Source organism: Crotalus tigris, unplaced genomic scaffold (assembly GCF_016545835.1).
Source record: "Crotalus tigris isolate CLP2741 ecotype Arizona unplaced genomic scaffold, ASM1654583v1 scf7180000017633.3093840, whole genome shotgun sequence".
In the NCBI taxonomy this organism is placed as follows: Eukaryota; Metazoa; Chordata; class Lepidosauria; order Squamata; family Viperidae; genus Crotalus; species Crotalus tigris.
The window spans coordinates 1327135-1353999 of NW_024096527.1; the positions used below are offsets into that span (position 1 = coordinate 1327135).

A 26865-nucleotide genomic window follows, 5' to 3' on the forward strand; every position below is an offset into this window, starting at 1 on the left:
TCCCCCCAAATCCATTACCTCCCACAATTCCATTTGTCATTCTCCTGAACTCTTAGATTGGCCTTATGCAGTGTTTCCCAAACTTGACAATTTTAAGGCATGTGGAATTCTGGGAGTTGAAGTCCTCATGCCTTAAAATTGTCAAGTTTGGGAAACACTGGCCTTATGTACTCTTAACTTTTCCCACCTGGTGTACTAGAGTATGTAGATTTCTATAAGCTAAAGAATTTTCAAGCAGGCTTCATCTAAAAAACAAAAAGGCCAGAAAAGCATTTCTCTATTTAGCATTCAAGTTCAGTTGCAACCCTGATCATTTGTGAATCTTGACCTTTCAGCTATCTATTCATGAGGTCTGGGAAAGGCCCTAAGGTAGGGGTCTCCAACCTTGGCAACTTTAAGACTTGTGGACTTTTAACTCCCAGAATTCCTCAGCCAGCATGGCTGGCAGGAGAATTCTGAGAGTTGAAGTCCACAAGTCTTAAGGTTACCAAGGTTGGAGACTCCTGTCCTGAGGGAAGGAGGCACTGAGAAAAGACAGCTCTAGTAGAACTGGCTTAAAAACACCAACCCTCTGGACCAGGGGTCTTCAAACTTGGCCCTTCTATGACTTGTGGTCTTCAACTCCCAGAATTCTTCAGCCAGCGTGCCTGGCTGAGGAATTCTGGGAGTTGAAGTCCATAAGTCATAAAAGGACCAAGTTTGAAGACCCCTGCGCTGGACCTTTCAAAAGCATGGAAGGTTTACATCTGAAGGGCACCCTCAGATATGCAGACTTCAGCTCCCAGAACTCCCAACAACAGCCACAGTGGCTGGGGAATTCTGGGAGCTGAAGCTGACACAACTGGAGGACACCCACAACTTATACAATCTTAACCGGAATCAACAAGGCTGTAGCTGGGTGAGGTGATTAAGTAATTAAGATAGGTACTGTTATTCCTCAAACTTCCCATAACCAAGGTGACAAGCCAGCTCCACTTGAATCCAAGAGCAGTAATAAAGAAAACATATTTAGAGCCAAGCTGGCAAGTTGTCACTATGCTCTGTTGGATCAGACCAAGGTCCATTATGCTACCTCTTGCAACAGCTAGTAACTACGAGCCTGGAAGGTCAAAAACTGTGCGGAGTAGAATATCAAACACCTGATTGTCCTCAAAGTCTGGTTAATAAGGTAGACTGTCTCTAACCATGGGGTTTTTATTTTAAAACATTTTCATCTATGGGAATAATCACAATCACCCTCTACAAACCTGCCCAATGAATTCAGCAGTTATAAAGGCGGATATATAAATCTTTCCAAGATTGTCACCAAGGTCCTATTGCTCTTTTAGACCTGTCTTAAAAACACTAATGTTTTTAAAAGCACAACACACATGCTGAAAGGATGGATGCAGCTTCCCAATGACCCCCTGCCTCCCAGGGAATGGAGGAACAAGCAGAAGGAGCAATCCTTCAGTTGCACAGAGCCAGGACAACAAAGTGCTAATCAGGGTGTGCTCCTTCTATGGCTAATAGGTGGCTGCCTTTGGCAGGGTTGCTTTTCCATCTCCCCAATCAGATAATCTTGAGCTGCTTCAACCAAGCCAGTTTTGTTTCCTTGACTCCCTTCTGGCTTCGTCCTGCTTCCTTCTCAGGGAAGTACAATTCTGCTGACAGAGAGGCAAACAGGGGACTCCTGCCTGCACTCACTCTTGTGAGCCCCACTCGGCAGAGCTCTGTTCAGCCTGCCACCCAGCAGTTTCTTCTCTTTTAAGCAAGCCAATTAATTCCTGTCTCATTCACCTCAGGCTACAATTACAGGTGAGCGTCTGTTCTTCCAATTCAAAAGCTCTGCAGCTTGGGGTTTATATCCACAGTGGTTAAGGGTCTAATCAAGTTCATTCAGGTCCCTCCTCCTCTTCCTCCATTTACTACTGTTATCCGGACCACACAGTTTCATTTTAACTGTAGCACTGCAGAATTTAAAGCAGATAATAGCTTAAAATAGCAGCCAGCAATTTTGACAGTCCCGGGTTTCTGGATGTGAATCCCTCCCACGTTTGGCAAGATGTTTACCAAGAAAAGCTGCGCTGGGCTATGACCTGTATCCATCACTGCATCTTGGCTCATACATCACCATACCGAATGATTAATGAAGCCACAAAGGTGGAGCGCAGGTCACTCGGTTTGGATCTCTGAAAATTCTTCTGAGCCGTACGCTGCGTTAGGGACACCTCAACCATCTCAAACGCTGCCAGGTTTACACTCAATGAACGTTTCCTCATGACTGAAGAGGCAGTAGGAAACCACATGTTACTGGGCAGACTCAGAGTTTATAACTTTTCTATGCACAAAGTAAGTGAGAATCTTCTCTGGTCACCTCACGGTCTCCACACGTGACACAGAGGGAAGGAACTAGGACTAGGAAAGTCCCTTTCACATTTCATTTAATTACCTCCAAACTCAGCAATTTAACTGTAAAAAGCTATGTAAGGTCATGCAATATTTTGAGACGCTCTCCTAAAATCTTTTTTTTAAAAAAATCTCAACTGTACACTGCTTAGAGAGTGCTTGCACTTAAAGCGGTATATAAGTCTCATAAATAAATAAATAAACTGGCTGCTTCGCGACAGCTTGCTTGCTAGAGCAACTATTTAACTTCCTATCTAAATTGTTGAAATTACTTAGCAGCCACAAGCCGTATATTATTTCTGATTAGAGGTGGGGCCACCCTAAACCAGTCTGGGAAGAATCAGAGTTCACTATGATACACATTTATAACCAGTGGAACTTTTAATGTTTGAAGTGTAGCATTAAAAATAGTTTTATAATTATTTAAATGAATGCATCCCAATCTAAGTAACTTTATAATGTGTGGGCTTCAACAGTCACTATAGCCCAGTGGTGGCGAACCTATAGCATGCGTGCCAGAGGTGGCACTCGGAGCCCTCTCTGTGGGCACGCGCATCATGCCCCGGAGATGGCAACTGCCCGTTAACTTGCTGAGGTCCCACGTGGCCGGATGCATCCCAGCACCCATGTGCTTGCTGGTCTTTGTGTGCGGGGGCCGATGGTGTCAGGCAGCAGCCGCCCCGGCCCCTGCCTCGTCTTAACCTTTGACATAGCACCCCCGCCCTGCCTCGTCTCACCCTGCAGAACCAGCCTCCTGCCCATCGCCCCACCCGCCAGTGACCCCTGGATCTCCCCCAATCATGCCCGGCTCCCACAGGCGTCCCTCCCCAGGAGCAACATTGAGCTGGCCACACCCACCCATCTGCCATGACCACTGTAGCCACGCCCACCCGGCAATACATAAGTGGGTTTTGGGTTGAAGTTTGGGCACTCGGTCTCTAAAAGGTTCGCCATCACTGCTATAGCCATTGCTGAGAGGTTTGGGAGTGAAGTCCATGCGTCTCAAGATGGTCAGAATAGAAACACTGGTTTAAATTGTTTATTAATGCATATTAATAGTACGGATAGATTTGTCTAGTGTTGCTCTCTTTTATTACATTTTAACAATTTTAATTTGTGTAGGGGAAGTCACATGAATTTTAAAAGAAAAATATATATGGGCTTTCAGACATCCAGTGGATATTTTAACAATCAAGCACAATCCTTCAACTTACCCCTTGACTTCCTTGAAACTGGATCGATGGCTTCAAACCCACAGAATCCTATACAAAAGGGGGAAAAATACAGATGAGTCACAAGACTTACTAAGCATTAACGGTGATGCTATTCTCTTTGAGCTAAAGCAGACTGATTTGATAGCTATAAAAAAAGGCCAGGAGCATCCTATCCATTTTAGGAGCTTTAAAAGTGTCTATTTTTAATTTTTTTAACTGACTTCTGTTTGTCATTGTTAAAGGTTCACGTATCAGCCACAAAGATCTAATGGAACTTCCATGTACAAAGAGATTTATTCTAAAATATCAACTGCCAAAATCAAACAACAGGGAAAGGACGGGTTTTCTTCACAATGTTTTCCAATGATACCTGATTGGCTGGCTAGGGAATTCTGGGAATTGAAATCCACACATCTTCATGCTGCCAAGGATGAGAAACAATGATCTAAAATGGAGACTGCCCTGATTCACTAGACTTACATTTCTATTAGAGAAGCTGCCCACTGCACTATAAACCTACTCCCCATGGCCACCAAAAATCATTCTAAGCCATCCCCATATACGGGCAGTTCCGGAGTTACGAGTGTCAAAAACTCACAGTGACTCTCATACCTCAAACGAGATAGCTCCCTTGCTCATTAAGACACACGTGGCTCGTTAAGTGAACATGAGGTATCTCAGGGTGGGGAAGTCCATGGAGGGCCTAGGGATGGAACAGGCCCCCAAGGCCTTTCTGATCCACTAAGATACCTCATGCTTCCCCCTCCCTTCCTGCCATGCCAGACTCACCTTGAAAAGATCCGCCTCCTCTCTGCCGCAGTTCCTGCTTCTGCCCGGATCTGAGGCCAGGGGACCCTTCTGTGGCCCTCTGGCGGCCCGATCCGGGTGCTGGATGCCTTCTCCAGGCCGCTGCTGCCCAAAAACAGGCCGCCTGAGGGCCGCGGAAGCGTCCCCCAGCCTCAGATCCAGGCAGCAGCAGTCTGGAGAAGGCGTCTGGTGCCCAGATTGGGCTGCTGGAGGGCCACGGAAATGTCCCCTGGCTTCAGTTCCATTCTCTGTTGCAGAGAACAGAGGCCTAAAGTACCGAGAGATCACGCGAGATCAGTAGCATGAGATCTCACCCCATGGTTCTCGCGTGATCTTGCATGGTTTTAGGCCTCCATTCTCTGCGAATGCACCAAAGACATGGAGCAGCCAAGAAAGCGAAGGAGCTCAATCTGCACAGGGGGAGTATTGAAGGCCTGGTGCCTAGGAAGATCCAGGATGGGGGTGGGGAGGGAGGGAATGACCAAGGTGAATGTTGCAGTGCCACTGCGGTCGCTCCTAAGGGCGAACAACTGCCGTAGTGCTACCATATTCGTAATTTCAGGACTTGCTTGTAAGCACTAGGGGGCGCATATTTCATAACTCTGAACTACCGTTAAGTGAACACTCATGACTTGGAAATTACCTGTAATGATTAACGCTTAGCTTGGCTCCTTAAGACCTAATGGGGAAAGGATACTCTACATATCCACCTTCGCAAAAATCAGAAAGACCGAGTCTCAGAGACTGACTTTCTTAGTACTACCCCTCCCTCTGCACCAGCCTGCCTCCTGAGAGGAGATGTCCTCCCCCCCTACTGATGTTTCCAGAGCTGACAAAGCAAACCTCTTTAAGACAGCATATGAGCTCATTCAACAAGTTACAGGTTTATTTAGTTTTTAGCAGTTTTATTATTAGTTTATGAATAGATTTTATCATTTTATTTATCTCGTATGTTGAAGGTTATCTCTAATCAGAAGAGTACACATGTATACATTTTGGTAACTAAAAACTATACATATGTTCTTATTAAATAGAAGCAAGCCAAAATGATGCTTAATTTTCAGCACACATCCCAACACAGTCTTTGTTTCTCCTTCAAGCTTGTCTGTAGTAGCTCAACTTGGTTAAAGTGGATATCTGTAATTATTGTCAGTGCCGAGTCACAATAATATTAGGAAAGTTGCAAGGAGAGACTTGCAAAGTTGTAGCCTTGAATGATCTCTGATACCCTACTCAGCCTTCAAGGATGAGGTGTTTTTTTCTTCCTATTCCCAGCTCCTCCATATCATCTGCATAAGTAGCAGTTCTGGGATATGAGGCTGAAAGATCAGAAAAAAGTTATGTAAAAAAAAAATTCTTGACTAGCAACTTTGGCAAAAACACAGGTAGTCCTCGATTTATGACCATTCATTTAGTGACTGTTCAAAGTTACAATGGCACTTAAAAGTGACTGATGACTGTTTTTCACACTTACGACCACTGCAACATCCCAATAGTCATGCGATTAAAATTCGGATGCTGGGCAACTGGTTCATATTTATGACGGTTGCTGTGTCCCGGGGTCATGTGATCACTTTTTGCGACTTTCTCACAAGCAAAATCAAGGGGGAAGCCAGACTGACTTAACAACCATGTTACTAACTTAACAACTGCAGTGATTCACTTAACAACTGTGGCACGAAAGGTTGCAAAATGGGGCAAAGCTCACTTAACAACTGTCTCGCTTAGCCACAGAAACGCTGGGGCTCCACTGTGGCCGTAAGTCAAGGACTACCTGCATTTTTAAAAGTAAGAGCAGAAAGGACTATCAATTCGCTATGTAGCACCGTTTACAGCAGGCGCGCTACCTGCCAGCAGCTCAGCAAGCCTCAAGAGAGCCGAGAGTCTCTTGCTTCATTAGGAGCTCCTCAGGTTATGTGGGCTCATGGGTCCCCCTTGAGATGCTGCTGTAGCACAGCAAAAGAAAAGGGCTGGCAAGCTTGCTAGGAATGGCGGCTGAAGTCATCAAGTGTTCTGTCACTGCAAGATAATAGCGACTATTTCCATAACGGCAGACAAGAATCCATCAGTACAGAGGTTTTTTTTCTCTCCCAGAAAAAGAAACCACAGAACCATGTTCATATTTCATGGCACAATAAAGGCTAGTTACCTCTTCTAAATTTATATCTAGAAGCTAATTGAAATATATCCATCGACCAATGTCCAGCCAGCCCTGTTCCACTTGCTGATGTCTCCCAGGAAAACACCTGATCCAGCCCAGGTCTGGAGCACACAAGGCCCTCACCATACCACAAGGAATCTGAGATAGAAATAACACTGCACCTCTCCACACTGTATGCTAGTAATCGTATATAAATGCTCAGGCAAGGCTGTTGCCTAGTAACTTTCAGATCAGGGACATATTCCTCCAGTGCACTTTATATGAGGCCCTCTTTGAAGACAACTTGTAGCTTCAACTGTCCAAAGGGCAGCAGTCCATCTGCTAACTGGGGAAGCAGATTTAGATATGGACTGCTGATGCTATACAGTAATCACACCGACTGTTTTCCAATTTGCTTCCTGGATCAATTCAAAACGCAGGTCAATACCTCTGAAGATAACATGGCCCAGCTCTGTGATTACTTACAGGACTATCTCTCTTGACAAGAAGCAGTCTGTCTTGGGCCTTCTTCTAAGAAGGATCTGCTAAGGATCTCCACCCAGTGCGAAATGAAGGGAGTGGGGGCTCAGTAAGCTGTACCCACACTGGCTGCCCCCCCGTACTTTACTTTCCACAGTACAAAATGTACTGAAGCTCCTGACTTTGGGGAAAGTGTTTAAGATTTGGCTATTTCACTGAGTGTTGGCCCTAATTAGCTTCTTTCGTAGTTACTGATAGAAGAGAATATTTGCAGTTCGTTAGCTTGCAATTTTTCCTATTACCTTCCGCAGATTTGCTAAATGTATGTTTGCTTAATTGTAATCTGCTTTGAATCCAGAGAGGTAGGTGAGATATAAAAGGGGGTTGTAAATAAACAGCCAAATTGGACATCCAGGTGTGAGGTCACTGCTATACCCCCATAGAAGTTTGTATATAATTACGTGGATTGTGTACATACGTTTACTTTTCTTCTGGCATGTTCTCATCATACGTTAAATAATAAACAAATATAATTCTCCATCTTTTTCTCCTCTGCAGGCTCTGCCAAGAACACAGCTACAAATGAAGAATGATAAGGCAGAGCAGTAACAGGCAGGAAGGAGAAGCCATTTACAGAGATATTATGGCCTGTGAAGGCAGAGTTTTTCCTCCATACGTTAATAAACCGTTTGGTTCTTTGGGGGAACAAAAAAGAATCAAAATATCCAACAGGCTTCACAGGGCGTGCCAGAGAAAGGACCCAGAGGAGAGAAGGCATGAGGTCGGATGGCAGGACAAGGGCTTACTAATAGGCACCCTGATGCGACAGCAATCACACTGCTGAAGTGATAATTAGCCAGGATGCAGCATTTCCCTCTACATGCAAATAGGAGTAGCTGACAACTTTTCTAGGGTACCTGTACAATCTTAATTTAAGAATGGGAATAGATCAACTGGGCCAATCTAGAGGAACTCACCAAAAGGCATCTGCTTATACATGCAGGAGTGCCAAGCATATATAGACTTTCTCCCACTGAATGCTTCCTTCACGAGCAGTAAATACGCTAGCAGGGCAAGAAAATGGCAGCCTTCTCCATCCCCTTTTCATAACTGGTATAAAGTAGCGTAAAGACATATTACTTTCAAATACGGAGAATCTATTCTTTACACTTTTTAACAAGAGCAATCCTAATAAAACAGAGCAAAGGAAATGTGTTACTAATAGCCAGTGAAATGTCTTTAGTAAGCCACAAAATCAATAGCTGTTTGCTAAGAGCCAATATTCAAAGGTTTGTTTTGATTTTTAAATAGAATCTATCTGTAATCCTTGAATGGAATCTAGGCAATCAGCAGTAGATTGGCAAAAGTTCTAATTCCAACAATCTAACAGCAATAAAAAAAAACTTCTTAGTCCTGGCATCATAAAATATATTCTGAAACAGAACATTTGGGGGACAGACAGGAATGGACTATTTTTTGAGAAAAGACTTTTCAACTTGACTTGGGTACTGATCATCAATTTTGACTGAGCATATATGGTCAGGAATACATGATTCATCCTCAGGGCGTAGCCTCCTATCTTGTACCTGCTAGGAGTTTTGGATCTCAGATACATCAACTCAGCTAGTTGCAATCTGCCTGTGCCTAATCACTTCCGACAGCTGAATTAGCATAATACTTTGAGGGAAGTAAAAATCCATTTGTCTTTTTTTGAGCCACTTTTTTGGCTTACACTGGATTTGCAATGAAATACTGTTCCACATTTTTTCTCCATCAGCAATACAGATAGTCCTCATCTTGCAACGGTTCGCTTAGTGACCATTTGAAGTTACAAAGGCATTGAAAAAAGTGCAATCCCTCTCTCCAATTTGCTATCATGCTTTGCATCTGATCTACATACAGTACATACACACAGAGGTAGTCCTTGACTTGCAACTGTAATTGAGCCTGGAATTATAGTCATAACTCATGGAGGTTGTTAAATGGATCGTGTGATCACACAGCATTTTTACAACCCTTTTTGAGGTGATTGTTAAGCAAATGTCACAGTGGCTAAGCAAGTTCATTTTTCCCAATGGGCATTTCTTGTTAGAAATTGAAAACAAACAGAGAAAGCTGGCCAAAAATGTTGAAAATTTGTCACACGACCATGGGGCGTTGCAAATGGCTGTAAATGTGAGCCAGTTGCCCCAAATGGAACACGTATGCATGTGTATGTGTGTACAGCTGTTGGAACTTTGAAAATGAGTTATAAGTAGCTCTGGGGAGGCACCTTGTAACTTTGAATGGTCGCTAAGCAATCGGTCATCAAGCAAGGGCAACTTGTACATGAATGTGTGTGCCCATTTAGTCTATAAAGTTATAGTCCCAAAGATCTCCTAGGCGTTAGGTTAGTAAAGCTATTTTATTAGATCAGAACAGAGTTCTACTAGATCCAGATCCCACTTTTGTTTCTCCTGGAATTCCGAAGTAATCTGCTTCTGCAAACTGACATTGCTTATTGCTTGTCTCATGTAGGAGACAGGCACAATTCTCAATGGTTAAAGAGCTGCCTGGGTTCAACACCCAAGAGGCACGCAATGGACTGAGCTCCCGTTACTTACCCCAGCTCCTGCCCAGTGTTTCCCCGAAAGTAAGCCCTAGCATGATTTTTGGAGGTGGGCCTAATATAAGCCCTACCCAAAAAATAAGCTCTAGTTTTGCAGCGAGGCGCAGTCCTAAAAATCAAGCTAGGCAGGGATGGAGAGGTGGAGCTGCCCCACGCATCCTGCATCTGCTTAACTTACCGGTAGGACCGCCGCAGCCAGGCCTCTCAGCACTTTGGCCCATTGCCGCTGCTTGAGGCAGGAGGCCATATGGTGCCTTCAGCGTTGCCGCTGCTCGAGGCAGGAGGCTGCATGGTGCTTCACGCAGTTGCCGCCACTCGCGGCAGGAAGCTGTATGGCACTTCAGGCCATTTCTGCTGCTCATGGCAAGACGCCACGCGGTGCTTTGAGCCGTTGCCACAGGCCTGAAGCACTGCGCAGCCTCCTGCCATGAGCAGCAAAGGCTCAAAGCACCACACGGCTTCTTGCCAGGAGCAGCGGCAACAGCACAATGCGCCACATGCGTCCAGCTGCAAGTGGTGGTAAGAGACTGCTGAAGAAGTCAAGCAATGGCGCGACAGGTGTCAGGGCATCGGAAGCCTGGCTGCGGCAGTCCTGAGGTAAGACATCCCCAAAAAATAAGACCTAGCGGCAGTCCTGAGGTAAGACATGCCCTGAAAATAAGACCTAGCGGCAGTCCTGAGGTAAGACATCCCCCGAAAATAAGACCTAGTGCCTCTTTTATCTTATTTTGGGGGAAACACGGATAGCAGTTTGGAAGTGTGCAAATATGAGTAGATAAATAGCTACCACTTCATAGCATTCTGTGGGCCTCAGCATATAGTCATGCTTGCCGCATGACCACTGAAGTATCTTTGGACAATGCTGGCTCTCTCAGCTATGCAACGGAGATAAACACTGCACTCTAGAGTCCGACACAACTGGACAGGGGAAACCTTTACCTATCTCACCTAAGAGCCCCCAGCGTGTACTTAATAAATACGGTCATCATAAGCTAGTAGAAGCAACTTTATATATATTCTTGGTTGAAAGTAAACTTTAAATTTTAAAATAATTCATTTATTTATTCAATGGATATGCCGTCTATCTCATATAGAAAACACTCATACTCCAAGACAAAACACGATCAGTGATTGATACTCAGCAACTCAAAAGCCCATATGGACATTCAGAAAAAAAAACTTATTTAAAGTTTAAACTCCTGCATTGCAAACTTGATGTGGAGGAAGGTTCGCAATAAGCAACACTCACTACTGGCTATGCAGATTGTGAATGCTAAAAGTTAGCAACAACTGGAGAGGTACAGGTTCCTCCTCCCGGATTTTAAGACTTACTTACAATGCAGTTGCAGAAATGACAGTATATTATTTACAGCTTATCCACAATTCTAGTTCAAGTTTACAAGCTGAGTCGTCATCCGTGATAAGATTAAAGATTCCATGTGACCAGAAAAGAAAACATTTCTAAATGGGAAAAGGGAGATTTTTTTGTTTACTTCTTATCAGATTATTTGGTTATGAGCTGGTGCACTTTTGAACCACATGTTGCTTATATTGCCTTTCTCATTCATGCATACATGCTCCACAAAGAAAGCCTAAAACTGCCTCCTAGGAATTGGCAAGAGAGAAAGTAACAATTCTAGGGGATTAAACTCTTTGGTGTGTTTTGAAATCATTTTGGTTGCGCAGCAAAAGAAATGCAGAAACAGGTTAGCAAAATTGCACATTATAACTCAAGCAAGTTAGCATTTTGCAAACTTAGGGCTTGCAAAATAGACAGAAGGATTATTTCTTGTCCCAAACATACAATCTATGGGTACCTTTTTCCAAAATTCAGACAAAGCCAAACTGGCAACAAGGAGAAAACCCAGTGCCAGAGAAGCCAGTCCTAGAGCATTATTGCAGGCTTGTGTATAAACATGGGTAGCTTAGGGTACACAAAATGTTCCATACTTGAAATGTTTTGAACCTGAAACGCTCTATTCTGGGTTTAAAACAGTCTGTTATGATCATATTGGAAGTGTCTGGCATCCCAGAAATGTTTCAATCTTACAGACAGACTTCAGAAAAGGTTGTTCCTACCTTAGCAAAAGTGCTTCAGGTCTATTTTAAAATCAGAATCAGAATATTTGGAACAACACTAAAATTTGATCAGGCTGAAATAACTGTTCCTAATGTGAGTGAGAGTGGTTCAAGCAAGAAACATTTCAAACTCAAAATGTATTATTGCACACCAACAGTTAACCACAACACGAAGCTCCTGCAATAGCAACTGTTTGTTTTAACGGCACAGCTCTTCAGATTAAAAGCTGTTCCTCAATAAGACGGTGTTCAAAAACAAGGAGACAGACAGACCTGGGACTCTGTGGCTGAGCACTGTCTAGACTTCACTGTGTGATCTGATGGGTGGCTATGTTTTTATTTGTCTGCGTGCTCTACTCAATGAGCAATTCTGAAATCCTAAGCACACCAACCTGGAAGTAATTTGTAGAGGACTGCATTGCAAAGACTGGCATTCCTAGAGTCAAAACCAGGGGTCAAAATCCAACTTGAGAATGGCAAATGACTAGGGTGGGGGAAAATGAGGCAACAATCAGTTACAGTATCAATGGTCAGGCCAGCATAGATTTGCTAAACCAGTGTTTCTCAACCTTGACAATTTTAAGACATGTGGACTTCAACTCCCAGAATTCCACAGCCAGCATTGCTGGCTGTGGAATTCTGGGAGTTGAAGTCCACATGCCTTAAAATTGTCAAGGTTGAGAAACAATGTGCTAGACCCTCCAGGCTGATACCAAACAATATAGCCTATACAGAATCAAAGAAAAACCATATTAACTATGCTATAATACTATTGCAATTATGTCCTCCCAAATTCACAGCTAGCAGGACCGTTATCTGAACTTGAAAGCTTTGCAAGCAGAGATTACAGCACACACAGCTGCTTGATAAGATAGTCTTGTTACAAATAGTAGAAAACTCAACCAGATCAGTTGTGAACTAAAAGCCATAACCCAGGTTATCTGCAAGGTTATGTGGGATGAGTCTGAGCCTCTTGGGTCTTGAAGAAACTGACAATTGCAGGAGGATTCAGTCCAGGAGGATTCCTGTCCTTCCCAACTGGTGAGCAAACCAAAAGTTGAGTTTGAGTAGTGAAGAATACTTATTGAGTATGAGAATGTTCCTGCTTGCCTTGAAAAAGATAGACAGATGCCCCTTCGTCAAAAAGCTATTCCTCAATCTCTTAAACAGTTTCCAAACTTTTCTTTTTGGGGAAATTGTTAAAAGTAGAGGTGGATCTGTAACTGCAGAGACCCTTCTGGATATAGAGCTGAATCCACATTTGACTAACTTCTGCATGACCTGTGTCGGGATCAGGATAGGGGAAGTGTGGTTGTCCTAATCATGCTTGATGTGAAAGAGGTCCCTGATCATTGTCAATTATCTGTGAGGGTTGGATTTAGAGGTGGTCTTCCTTCTTTCTGATTGGGGAGACCCTGTCAATGGTGGTAGGGCCAAAGGACCTTCTACCACGAGAGCCTTCAAGCTAGACACTTTTGCTTCTCTTCTCCACAAGAGCCACTGGGTGAAGATATGTACCACCATGGAATCACCAGTATGCAGACTGTATTCATCATTACATCTCAACAGTAAGCGGACAGGAGATGTAGCCGAAGCTCTGTCCTAGTGCCCAGACTCTGTTATGATGTGGATGAGGACAAACAGGCTTACATTCAGTTCCCACAAGACCCAGTGATTTTGAGCATGAAGTCTTCTGATTTCAGGATAGTCTTCCTAAATTCATAGTTCCTGCCCAGAGGGCCTTTGCATAGATCAGGGGTTCTCAACCTTGGCAACTTTAAGACTTGTGGACTTCAACTCAAGAATTCTGGAAGTTGAAGTCCACAAGTCTTAAAGTTGCCAAGGTTGAGAACCCCCGGCATAGATCCATTCTTTGGGTCAGTTACAACCTTTCCTGCTCACCTTCATGATATCTCCTGTGGACTACTGTAATGTGCTCCACAAATTGCTTCCCTTGAAGACTACCTGGAAGCTTCAGCGGATTCAGAACATGGGCTCAGAGCAATTATACTGCCGGATGGTTTTCATATATATCTCTATTGCTTTAAAAGCTTCAGAGATTACCACACTGGTTCTGACTGTTGTTGTTTTTTACTTTTAAACACTTCACAATTCTTGGGGTAACTTTGAGACTGCCTGCGCCCAAAGATTTCTGCCTATCTAATCAGAACTGAAAGAGAATGAAGTCCACGAGTCATAAAAGAGCCAAGGTTGCCTACCCCTGACCTAGAGTCTAATAATTGAATGCGTACAAGAACCCAATAAATATTTTCTTTAAAAAAAAAGAGAGTGATTCTATGGTTCAAATTTGACATCTTGTCAACCTTGTGTGAGAATAGAAGACTGAATTTTAACTACTTCCACAGGGGAAACAGCAATTGACATCTGTCCATTATTATTTTAAGAGACCTTATTGGATCCCAAGCTCTTTCTCCACAAAAAAACTCTAGTCTTTCTGGCCCTCATGCTGGATAATGGCTGGGACTGTGTGGAGAGTCCATCTCAAAACATCTGGAGGGCATAACCGGAAGTAGCAGCCACCTTTTTTTTATTTCTTCTGAATGCAAGGAAAAGAGTAGGTCAATCCAGGAGTTAGATCACATTTCAGGCACAGATATTTAATTTTACCTTACCATGCAGAGTGTCAAATCACAAAGATAAAAACCATCTGCCACCGATGGACTTTAGAAAATTCTGTGTAACTCAAAGTGGTGGACAGCTTCTTCCTTTTAGGATCACCCATCAACAGTAAAGTAGCAAGCAATCAAGAAATACTTTGCAGACTAGCCCATGGTAGAGTAGCCGTGGAGGCCTTGGAAAAGATAGCCAAATGCCATGATGTACCTATAGCTACAAAGATCAGAACTGTAGAAACTATGATATTCCCCATAACACTTTCTGGAAGCCAAAGTTAGACTTTAAAAAAATGATAGGAAGAGCATTGATGCCTTTGAACTTGAATATTGGAGAAGATTTCTGAGAATAGCATGGACAGTGAAGTACAAACTAATGGATCATTGAAATAATGAACAGAGAGTTCTCACTTGAGCCACAGATGATCAGGCTCAAATTATTATTCTTCAGATATCATTGAAGTGAATATCTAGGTCTCTGGAGAAGGTTCTAGTGCCGGGAAAGGTGGAAGGGAAGAAAAGAAGAGGATGACCAGCACCAAGATAGATGGACTTAGTTACAAATGGGGATGCTATTAGGTGATATGAAAGAACAGGATAGATCGTCACAGAGAAAATCAATCTATATCAGCGGTTCTCAACCTGTGGGTCGGGACCCCATTTGGGGTCGAACGACCATTTCACGGGGGTCGCCAAACAACGCAGTCCGCCATTTTTTCCCCTTTTCCTTAGCTGTGCTACTCCCTTTTATTCTATTGGCTTTTGAAAGCCAATAGAATAGACTCTCTTGAATAGAGTCTACTTCTATTGGCTTTCAAAAGCCAATAGGAATTGTCCAGGCTGTCTCTGCCCTGCTGAGCCCGCCAAAAGTCCCATTCTGCAAACGATGCTGCAAGTTGTCTGCAGCGAAGGCGAGCTGTCTGGAAGTTTCCACCCCTCCCTGCTGAGCAACTACTAAAAATGTAAGTAAAAGAGGGCCAGGGGTGGGAGGTGGGAGGCTGGCGGACGCAAGGAGGGTTGCTGGCGCGTGTGGGGCCCGGCGGGTGCCTTACCTCCCTTGGGCTGGGCCAGCTGGTGGCCCAGCCTGTGGTCGGCCTGCGCCATCTCTGCCGCTTGCCAGCTACGCCTCGGCCGGCGCAGGTGGCGGCACCACGCATGAGCGGCGCTCCCGGGCAGGGAAAGTCCTTGACTTACGACCGGTTGGATAGTCCTTGACTTACGACCAGTTGGATAGTCCTTGACTTACGACCAGTTGGATAGTCCTTGACTTACGGCCGGTTGGATAGTCCTCGACTTACGACCGGTTGGGGGTCGTGGCATTAAAAAGATTGAGAACCACTGATCTATATGGTCATATGGTTACTAGGACTTGAAAACAACTTGATAACGCATAATTAACAATAATAAATATCTTCCATGTAATGTCACAGCAGTGGCAGCAGATAGTCCAGCTCTAGTTAACTTAGGAAAAAGTAAATAACTTTAGACTGGCTAGTCATGAAGACCAGAGCTAAGACTAAACTGGCAAGCCATTACCATATGTTGCCAAGAAAACAGTTAAAGAAGTGTCAGGCAGACACTAAGAGTCAAACCTGAGTCAAGGAAGACTTGATTTTACATTTAAAAATTCCATTATTATTTTTTGCAAATAATGTTTTCCCTTAAAGGATATTGGGTTTTCTGATTTTAGGATGTTAGTCCACAGAAAAATTTTATTTTATTTTCCTCATTGGACTGGGAGCTCATGTAGCTTGGCAGGGCTGTGGTCCTCAGACAGTCCACTTTAGAATATTTAAAGTCAAGGGTTCAACTGGTGGGCTTCAACTCCCAGAATTCCCCAGCGAGCCATTCCTCATGCTGGCTAGGGAACTCTGGGAGTTGAAATCCACAAGTCTTAAAGTTGCCATGGTTGGACACCCCGATTTCTCTTTAGTTCCTTATTTACTTTTGTTTTTAATCCACAATAGATTTACCATTAAGCAAGTACAAGCAATGAACCACACATTTAATTCTTTACTGAATTAGGATAAGGGAATATAGGAAACTTATAAATATTTACCTGGGGTTAAGATTCATTGAACTTTGTGAGACAAATTTTTGATTTAGGCCTACAGAATTCATTGACTAGCAATAATCCCTTTAAAAAAGGAAAGACTTTCCTTTTAAAATAGGTTGATGTAACTTTTATTAATATATAAGTGAAATATAAACTGATTAAAAAGGATGTTATATCTAGATATTATAAGATAGATAAAAAGTATAGTATTTTTATAATGCATGATATAAAATATTGGAAGAATGTACCTAAATGGGAAAATCTGGACAGTTAGATGACTAATATGAAGAAATTATAACTGATAAGAATTGGATTGAATATAAGGGAATTTAAGCGAACAATAATTATAAAAATAGGATGTATGCTGAACTAACGAGATGATGGTTATGAGAATAATATAAGCTGAAAAAATGTTATATAGAGAGATTATTATTATTTATATAAATATAAAAATGCCTATATCTAATCATTTGTATATAGAAAATATTAAGAATTATATTTTGGCTAAGGTTGAAGAAGGAGAATACAAATGGGAGAAGGGAAGATCAAGGAAATGTATAATTAATAAATATATTAATTATGAAATTATCAAATTTAATTATTATTGATTGTTAATTAATTATTATTGTCCTTTTTTCTTGTTAAAATATAAACCAAGACAACATGTTGTATACCAGGCACTGGAGATTGTTATAGTTAAAAACTAATAAAATATCTCTCTCTATATATATTTTTTTAAAAAAGGAAAGACCTTCTAAGGAAATGTGAAAGTAGTTTTCATACAGTCAGATTAACCAATCTGATACTGTATCAGGACATCATCAAAACAACAAACTTATGAACACTACATCTATCACCAATTTTAGTCCCATACCTTGGAAACAAAAACATTTATCATCATTACATTTGATGATTTCAGCAATTGCTAAAATTCTTTCATAATGGCTTCTTAGCTTTTTTTGCAATAAGTAACTGATTAGAAGTTCCTGGATTTTTGTTGCAACTTTGTTGGCCTAGCTAGAAACAAAACTGTATACAATTGCATTATGATGGAATTAATGTTTACATTTGTTTACAGTTATAATTTTAATGTGAAGAATTCTCCTATGAGTGTCCTTAAGCACACACATCCTGCCCTCAGTAACATATATCTTCAATTCAATATCCACACAAATAATGGCATTCGCTATGAGCGAATCAGATATTTTCTTAATTTTTCTGATTTACCTGGAGAATTTCAGTTACTCAGCCTATTCACTTGAAAAGTACATTGTTCTTTAATAGTGTTCATTTCCAGAAGAACAAAATCCTATAATTAGGACTTGAAGAGATTAATATACATGCCCTGGGTATTTCTGAGTTGCTTACATTTTCAATTGTGGCTGCCAAACTGTCTTAGTTGCCGTACACTGTTTCTAGAATTAGAGGATATGAACTGGTATAGAAAAACAGCAATCAGAGAGGCAAATGCGCTCATGCCTCGTCTGTGGTTCCTGGAAGCTTCTGGGTGAATTACAGTGAGAAACAGGATGCTGGACAAGATAAGAAAAGCCATGGAATTGGATTTCTTATGTTTATGTAATGCTTCCCTGCCACTGGTTGTTTTCCTGCAGTCTCTGTCGATTTTGTCTTCTACATACTGGGTCTTCTAAGTTCCACAAGCAGCTGGTACTCACTCCAACCCCTCCCCAGAAATCTTTCTGTGAGGCAGACTGTCATATCCCCCCATTTCAAAGGTGAAAGGGCCAAAGCAAAGCCAACAAACTTGGTTCTCTACTGCAAAAAGGGAAGTCGGTGTTCTCCAGGCCCAATGAGTATATAATTACTGGCTCCCTGTTTCAAGAAACAGTGACCCAAGCTGTTAGGGCACTGAATTTGTTTTAAAGCCTTGGCCAAAAAAACAACCTCCCCCCCCCCCTCCTGAAAAGGCTGCATTGATTCCTCTCATCTTCCTTCTCTAGGAGCTTGAAAACCAAAACCCACTTCCTTGCTCAATTTATTTTTTACTTTTTGTTATTACAAGCTCCCTATCCCAGCTTTGGTTCAGCTGGTTTGTTGTAGCAGGATTACATATTTGGTTACAACTCACTGCTTAAGAAAGAAAGCAGGAAAAACATACCTACTGGAAGAGGAACAAACATGGCTTACAACATCTGTCCCAAGCTGTTATCTTCCAGATGTGCTAGACTAAATGTTTATCCCTCTTAAAGAGCATGGTGATTATTGGAGCTCTAGTCCAACACATTTGGAAGGCACAAAGTTGGGGAATGCTATTTTATACACAAACAGCTCCCACTCATTTTTTTTATCAGTTCTGAAAAGAACCTCAGAAACTTCATTTTTTTAAGATTAAATACTATATGTATTGTAATTACCCAGAATTTAATGCCCACTAAAAACCATTTTTTTAAATAGAAGAGAAAATTCTCATGCCATACAGCTGCAAATATGTTCTTAATAGTGGGGCAACCAGTCACCAACACTCCTGCAAAATTGGGAATGACAGGATCTCACAGGAGATGGAAACTTCCACTACCAGGGCAGACAGGTGCCAACTTCTGCTTGGGCAGTGACCCTGCAACCAGGTCATGCCATTCCAGGACTGCCAGCGGGGGCTTAAATGATGACACTCTACTCATAGGAAGGGGGCAGTGGCAAGCCACTCCTGAAAAATCTTGCCAAGAAAACAGCAGGGACTAGTCCATGCATTCCCTAGGAGTCAAAAACGGACTTGAAGGTGCGCATACACTCCATGTGCAAAAAGTGCCCTGAGTTGCAAGCTAATACATCGGGGGGGGGGGGAAATATAACACTAGAATCCCATATCTTAATTTCCTTTATAACGGAATAACAGAGTTGGAAGGGACCTTGGAGCTCAAGCAGGAGACCCCTATACCATCCTATATACAAGGAAATTTGTGAAAGGTTGGGGCTGCCCTGTAACAACTCACTCTAGTGTGCTACGTTAAGAAAATAAAGTTACAGGTGGGCTGAGCGCATTTCATAGGACAGTTCTTTAGGGTCGCACACTAGCAAGCTGAATAGTGGAAATATGCTGCTGTATTTGATTGGTGCTTCCCCTCCTGTACTTTTCAGAAATGAGGTCACAGAGACCCAAGGGCCCGAAAAACCAGAACAATGTTCTGTGAAACTCAATGACCTGTGACCAAGAATGGTCAAACAAATACCTTTAGGAGATGCTACAAGCAGGGCATAAACGCGATTAGAAGCTTTCCGTTTCCCTCACAACTAGTATAAAGACAAAAGTACCACTTAATACAGAGACTTTGTTATCCGTTATCACAGCGGCTGCTGTTAGGATAAAATTAAATCATTACAAAAGTGTAACTCATTGCAAGACAAAGATGATGAGTTCTGATACAAATTTTTCTCAGTCCGGCATCCCGCCACCAATCCTGATGTGAAGCCATACTTGCAGATGATCAGAAATTTCAAGCTGATATAAAATGCAACTTAGTTATATATTAGTAAGATGAGATCAAAGCTGGGACAGGAATTCTCTTTCAGTTGCACTGATTGCCAACATTGCTAGGAGTCCAATTTAACCTGTTGTATTAACCTCTAAAATTGTATACTGTTTGGGGCCACATTATTCTGCTTGTACTTTTAGATCAGCCTTCAGAACCCTTCTTGTGGGCAGGCCAATAAAAGCAAGCACGTTGCTTGACAAAAGCCAGGGCCTTCTTAGGAACAGCCCCACAACTGCAGAACTCTTCCAATAAGATATTACTGTAAGGGCTTTCAAGATTCAATAAGCTTAGGAATGCTTACCGGAGAGCCAGATTAAGGGTGCAGGCTAGAAACCAGGAGATTGTAAGTTCTAGTCCTGCCTTGGGCATGAAAGCTGGCTGGATGACTTTTGGGCCAGTCACTCTAGCTCAGCCTAACCCAGGGGTAGACAACCTCGTCTCTTTTATGACTCATGGACTTCAACTCCCAGAATTCCTGAGTCAGCTATGCTGACTCAGGAATTCTGGGAGTTGAAGTCCATGAGTCATAAAAGAGCCGAGGTTGCCTACCCCTGGCCTAACCCATCTCAAGGTTGTTGTTGTTCTTGTTGTGGGGAAAATAGGAGGAAGGAGTACTACATATTTTTGCCACCTTGAGTTACTTAGAAAGTAGTAAAGTTAGGTTAAAAATCCAATAAATAAATGCTTTTTGTGACTGGTTAGAAGCATGTGCAGTACGTGCAACGTTAAGCCAGGTTGCAGCTGTAAATAGGCTTCGTACATAAGGTCAGTTCAGAAGCAGGCAGCTTAAGGTTTCCTAATATCAGGCCCTCAGGCAAAAAGTCCACCGCAAAAGAACTGTACAGACTTTTGTTAAAGCAGATATCAGAAAGAGAAAAAAGGTATAGCCAGGGAGTGCGGGGGGGGGGGGGAGGAGAGGAGAGAGACTCCTCCCATGTTTGTTTAACACTGGGTGCCCTAATTGCTTACTTTAACTTTACTTACCTTCAAAGTAAATTGATATTTTGGGCCTGACCATTTCCATTAGGATAAGCTATTTTGTATCCACACAAATCTCTTATGAAAAATGTCTGCCATGACATGTCTGCTATCACATACTCTCAAAATTCCTAAAATGCTCCCACCTACAAAAGGCAGCTTATTCTTAGCTTATTTATATCCACTGCAATGTATTATTTAAATGTATATTATTTATATTCAATTCATATTGTTCAAGCTTAGAGTTAAGTATGAATGTAATTTTTTTTTAACCAGTACGCAATCCATCAATGTAGAATGTGGCTGGACTCCTGTGGATGCTTTTCGGTCTGCCCTGTTTTGAGAAGTATGTGACTATTATCCAGAGGCAGGGCCCACAATCCTTGGTTGCATTTAGTTTGGAAGTAAAAACTGCCATACCCTGGAATCTCACTCAACTGGACAAAACCTTTGGAAATGTTTGCTTAGCTTGGGAGCTGTCACAGGAGGAAATGGTTTTGTTGGTTAGGGTAAAGATGGCAGAGTAAACTAAAAACCCTCCAATTCCTACTGAAAATGAGTACAGGTAGTCCTTGACTTACAACCACAATTGGGACCAGAATTTGTTAAGCTAGGCCAGGCACGTCCAACGCGCAATGTCACATGATGTCGCACGACGTATCGGGACTTTTTGCCCATTGCTGGCAATAGGGTGGGCGTGGTTTCACTGTGACGCATCCAGCCCGTGGGCCGGCAGTTTAACATCCCTGAGCTAGGCAGTTGTTAAGTGAGTTGCACCTGGCTTTATGCCTTTTTTTGGCCATGGTTTTTAAGCAAATCACTGCATTTGGTAAGTGAATAATGCAGTCATTAAATGAATCCTGCTTCCCCCACTGTCCTTGCCTGTTGGAAGCTGGCTGGAAAGGTCTCAGATGGGGATCACATGATCCCAGGATGCTGCAACTGTCATAAATATATGCTGATTGTCAAATACCTGATTTTTAATCAGGTGACCATGAGGATGCTGCAAGGGTCCTAAGTGGGAAGACCAGCTGTCACTTTTTTCAGTGCTGTTGTAACCTCGAACAATCGCTAAATGAATGGCTGTAAGTTGAGAACTAGCTGTGTTCATCTGACTGGGTCAATCTGCAAACTGGCCAGGTCACAGGTATGTGGTGATGAAATACCAGCATGTCTGGGATAGAGCAAGAGGCAACGGTGAAGATCTGCTTGAATTCAAAGTCAGAATAGAGCTGGAGGGGATTTTAGAGGTCTTCTAGTCCCTGGTTTAGCCCTTGTTGACCTTGTAGAGATATGGTCTACCTCCTTCAAGAACACTAGAGCAGGGGTCTTCAAACTTGGCCCTTTTATGACTTGTGGACCAAGTCCCAGAATTCCTCAGCCAGCATGCCTGGCTGAGGAATTCTGGGAATTGAAGTCCACAAGTCATACATGTGCCAAGTTTGAGGACCCCTGTCCTAGAGGAAGAGGGTATTGTGGCAGGATCCCATTTTGCCTGCAGAAGGTCTCATGATCAATTCTGACATCTGCATTTAGAAACATTGTCAGGTAACTGGACTGAGGAAGTCTCTATGGCCAAGACCTTGGAGAACCTCTGCCAGTCAAATTGGGCAATAATACTGCAGAGATGCTAAACCTGAGAGCCACACATGGCTCCAAATCCTGAGTTCAGACCTGAGCAAAGTTGAAATAGTCAACGTGACCAAAGGGGAAAAAATAAAATTAAAATTAAATATAGGCCTGTTGAAATGTTTTTTTTAAATTGTGCAGCCGTACTATACTGCTCATAGGCTGAGTCCATTCGTCAGATTGAAAAAAAGGTCATCTACCTTGGTAACACTAGATTTATTTTTTAAACTTACATGCAAACCCATCACATTACTGAAATGAGTCAGGCAACTAACAAAATGATAGAAAAGATAAATGTGAGAATAATGAACACCTGGTAACATCAGATTCAATTGCCCCCGTCAAGCTCCAAAGGACCAAATTGCTGCTGGTACTTAAGTGGGAGAGTTGCAGGCAAGGATTATACAGATTACCGAAATAAGGGAAAAAAAAGCGTTTATAGAAAGTTTCCCGTTTATATCTGGAAGTGACCACTCTGCATGAGAAGCTTATGTTGGCATCTTTATCAGATTTAGCAGAAAACAGCTTCAGATGATTCTAGGAACATTGTCTGAAAACATTTTCCTAAAATATTATGGGCTTCTAGACAAAAAACATCTATTCCCTGAGGACAACACCATTCCCCAAAGACTGGGCCAAACTTTGTGAAACTGCCTGTTTGAGTAGCACAGTCCTGCACAGCTGGCGAGATTCAGAGGATTCCCAGAAGAGCACAGTCTGTTCCAGCATTTTCCACCTGCATATGCTGGTCAACCACTCCCACGGATTAAGAGACACCTACCGTCCTTAATTGACATATGTTCCTCCTTTATTCTGTTGTGCAACTTCACAAAATAATTCCAGAGGTTAAAAAAAAACCATGAACCTCCAGATGCTTAATTTGTCCCATGCAGGAGGCAGAATTCCTAGTCCTATTACAAAATACCCTTCCTTCACTTTAATTCTTTAGAGAGCAACAGAGCAGCAAAAGTGAGTTGATCACTTTGTCTTACAACAGAAGAGGCAGATCTAAAACAGTGGCTAGAAAAACAACACAAGCAACTCATTAAAATCTGTATTTCCATATTGCTTTGTAAATATTGGCCTCCACTATCCTTGCTCCAAATACCTCATTTGTTACTATCACCCACATACCCAGGGAGAAGTAAACCACTAACAAAGTGTGCAGCAAAGAAAGACATTGCATAATAATCTTCAGATCTGCTGTTGGATCCCACAGCAACTGCACTCATTTCAGAAAAAAAAAATGGCAATTTTCCCCCTGTGCATCAAAAACAACAACAACCCAACAACATAAAAAACAAGCTGAGAAAGTAGCAAATTCTGATCAAATCAGAATAGTCATGTGTTTTATTATCAGGTCTATTTTACAAATAAGAATTGACCAAATGTTCCTAAAAGCAGAATGTTAACTTCTCCTACTTGCTGACTTTTCATATGTTTTGTGTGCCTACCCACACTTCGCAGCAGCTTAAAAGTAATAAGTTTTATTGTGAAAGCAGCATTCCTGACCCAATGGCCGCTGCATTATGATATAAACCCATAAATCTCCAGTGTCTTAAAATCTGTCTGCCTGTCAGATGCCATAAGAGTATGGGAACTGACATACTTATCTCTCTGGAACTTGACTTGCTCTTCAGTTACCTTTAAAGAAACCATCTCCCTGGAAGGTACCATGCTCATATTTATTTACAGGTAGCCCTCATTTAGCAAGCACAATTGGGACTGGCAACTTGGTCATTAAGCAAAGCACTTAAGCAAAGTTTGCTAAGTGAAACTATGACCATCATTAGGATCTTAGTTCAGCTTTCTTTTGCTTTATAACCCGGAAAGATCAGAAATGTGAAGATCTGTTACAAAGTTATTTTTTCATCAGTGTTATAACTACTGACGAATCACTAAGTGAGGACAATCTGCATTATATTTATATGGCTGCCCCTCTCAAATACATGATTCTGGGTGGCTAACAATATTAAAAATGATAAATACACATACGCATATTGAATATATGTTAATAAACCTCTGTTATTCAGATCCAAAGTAAGTTGAATTTTGGTCTGAGAAATTTCTTAATAAGGTTTGCGCTCAATTGTGTATCTAAGACTGAAGGGGATGCACACGAGGGAAGATGCTGCAAAACTGGAAAGAGTTGTATCATTTCTCAACTGCCAGTGAATCAGATACAAGTAATACATATGACCAGGCAGGAAATACAATTTTGAAGACTAATAACATAGGGAGATAATGCTACAGGATTAGAAATAAAGAGACAAGTTAGAATTAACAGAGGTCTTATAATCCAAGATGTCATCAGCCTAATCTCTGGTTAAAAGGATGATGTAGTAAATGGAATATGGGGCTACTACAAAGTCAGGTAATCTATCTCCACATTAAGACAATTCTATATTGTACAGGTGACAGATATGATCAATTCCATTCAGCATGGAAGTTCACAAATCAACAATTTTTTCCTATAAACAAAACACCTACAACAATTTGCAAACAAGATATTCTGAAAAAATAAAATAAAAAATAACCCCATCCATATATATAAAAATACACACATATCTATATATCTAATATACATATCTATCTATCTATCTATCTATCTATCTATCTATCTATCTATCTATCCATCCATCCATCCATGTCTCTATATAGCTATCTATATCTATATATCTATGTCTATATCTATATCTCTATATATCTACATCTATCTATATTTATATCTATATCTATCTCTATATCTATCTGTCTATCTATCTATCATCTATCTAATCTCTCTATATATCTATATATTTATATCTATCTATATATCTATCTCTCTATATATCTATCTCTCTATATATCTATGTATATCCATCTCTATCTCTATCTATCTATCTATCTATCTATCTATCTATCTATCTATCATATCATATCAGATATAAACACTTAGCAAAGAGACATTACATTAGCAACCACTAACACAAATATATCTGCATTTCCCCTTTTTTCCTCTATGTTACCTGGCCTACTGCCTGTGATATAACCTGCTCAGATTAGAATTAGCTCTGACAGAATGATATTTAACATCAACTGGGTTTTTGAGATTCGGAGGACCCAACCTATTGTCTTCATGCAAAACAGAAGCTTTGCCTCTGAGCTGTCCTCTCAAAGCAAGATTTAGGCTTGGGATTTCCTAACTACTCTGTTCCTTTGAATCACTGCCAGTCACTTAAATACGTAGTCTCCAAGGAGGCACTTCCTTGCCAATCTGACTACTCATAGGATGTCACAACTACTTCAATTACCACAGGTCTTGATGTGCATGAGCACTTGATGTGCGTGAGCAAGAGGAGGGGGAGAGGCACCTCAATGCAAACAAGACAAATCCACCCAGCTGTTTTGTGTGTGGCAGAACTGCCTTCCCCAGAAGGAGAGAGGATAGAGACCTGTCAGAGAAGACTTAAATATAGGGTGGGGCTGGACAAAAGGATGTTTCACATTCATAGGTGCCACCCTCAGCATTCTGCAAGGACAAAGTGCACAGAGACATATAACATTTTTCAAATCTTTGGCCACTGAATCAAACTTCTAGGCACTCAGGATTATCCATCAGACAGCTCTTGAAAAGTATCTATTTATTCTTATCAGAAAACTGCAAGTGTGCAACCATTCATCATGTCCCACTGACTTCAGAGACCTTCCCCACGAAGGCCCAGGTACTGCCATTTTGAACAAACCATTATACTATCTATCTGTAATCAATTTGCAAATCACAAATAGATTGCTCAGCTGGCGTCACTTGTACAGGGTGCTTAATCCTGATGGCGAATTATGTTTGTAATACTGTGTGCATTAATGTGTAGCAAGCCCACATAAAGACACAGCCTAATTTCTACAACCCCAGCAGGCCAAACAGTCAAACTCTCTTTACGTGGCAATGCAGAGGTGACAAGTTCTGTTCATCGATGAAAATCACCCATCTTTATCAGGTTGCTCTTGATTTTTTTCCCCTATTGGTCAGTTACTGTGAGATGAGATAAACACTGAACAGGATTAGTATATTTTAAAACTTTGCATCATAGCACTGGAAAGGGCATTTAAGCCACAACTTCTAATGATGCTTATTGTAGGAATCTGAATTTAAAAATGGTGATGGATGGGTTTTGATGCTCTTTCCAGCACTAAACACTTCATGAGTATACATGCTCTTTCTCTTTCATACATAACGCCCTATTATCTTTTGCAGGAAACACAGGCCAAAGGAATTATCTGGAGCTTCTATGAACGAACAGAGAATTTGATGTATCAACTAATGTTAGGCCATAAGAAATTTAACCACTGTGTTTCAAAATCAAGCGGGGATCTAAAGTAGGA

At 41.7% G+C, this 26865-nt stretch overlaps 1 protein-coding gene across 1 annotated transcript in view; it reads right to left on the reverse strand.

The window, feature by feature from the left end:
• ELL (elongation factor for RNA polymerase II) overlaps window positions 1-26865 on the reverse strand; it is a 57136-nt gene that overhangs the window by 26220 nt on the left and 4051 nt on the right. Inside the window, exon 2 of the mRNA XM_039334697.1 lies at window positions 3603-3650. Within this exon, the coding sequence (XP_039190631.1) occupies window positions 3603-3650 (48 nt within the window). The remainder of the gene's footprint in view (window positions 1-3602; window positions 3651-26865) is intronic.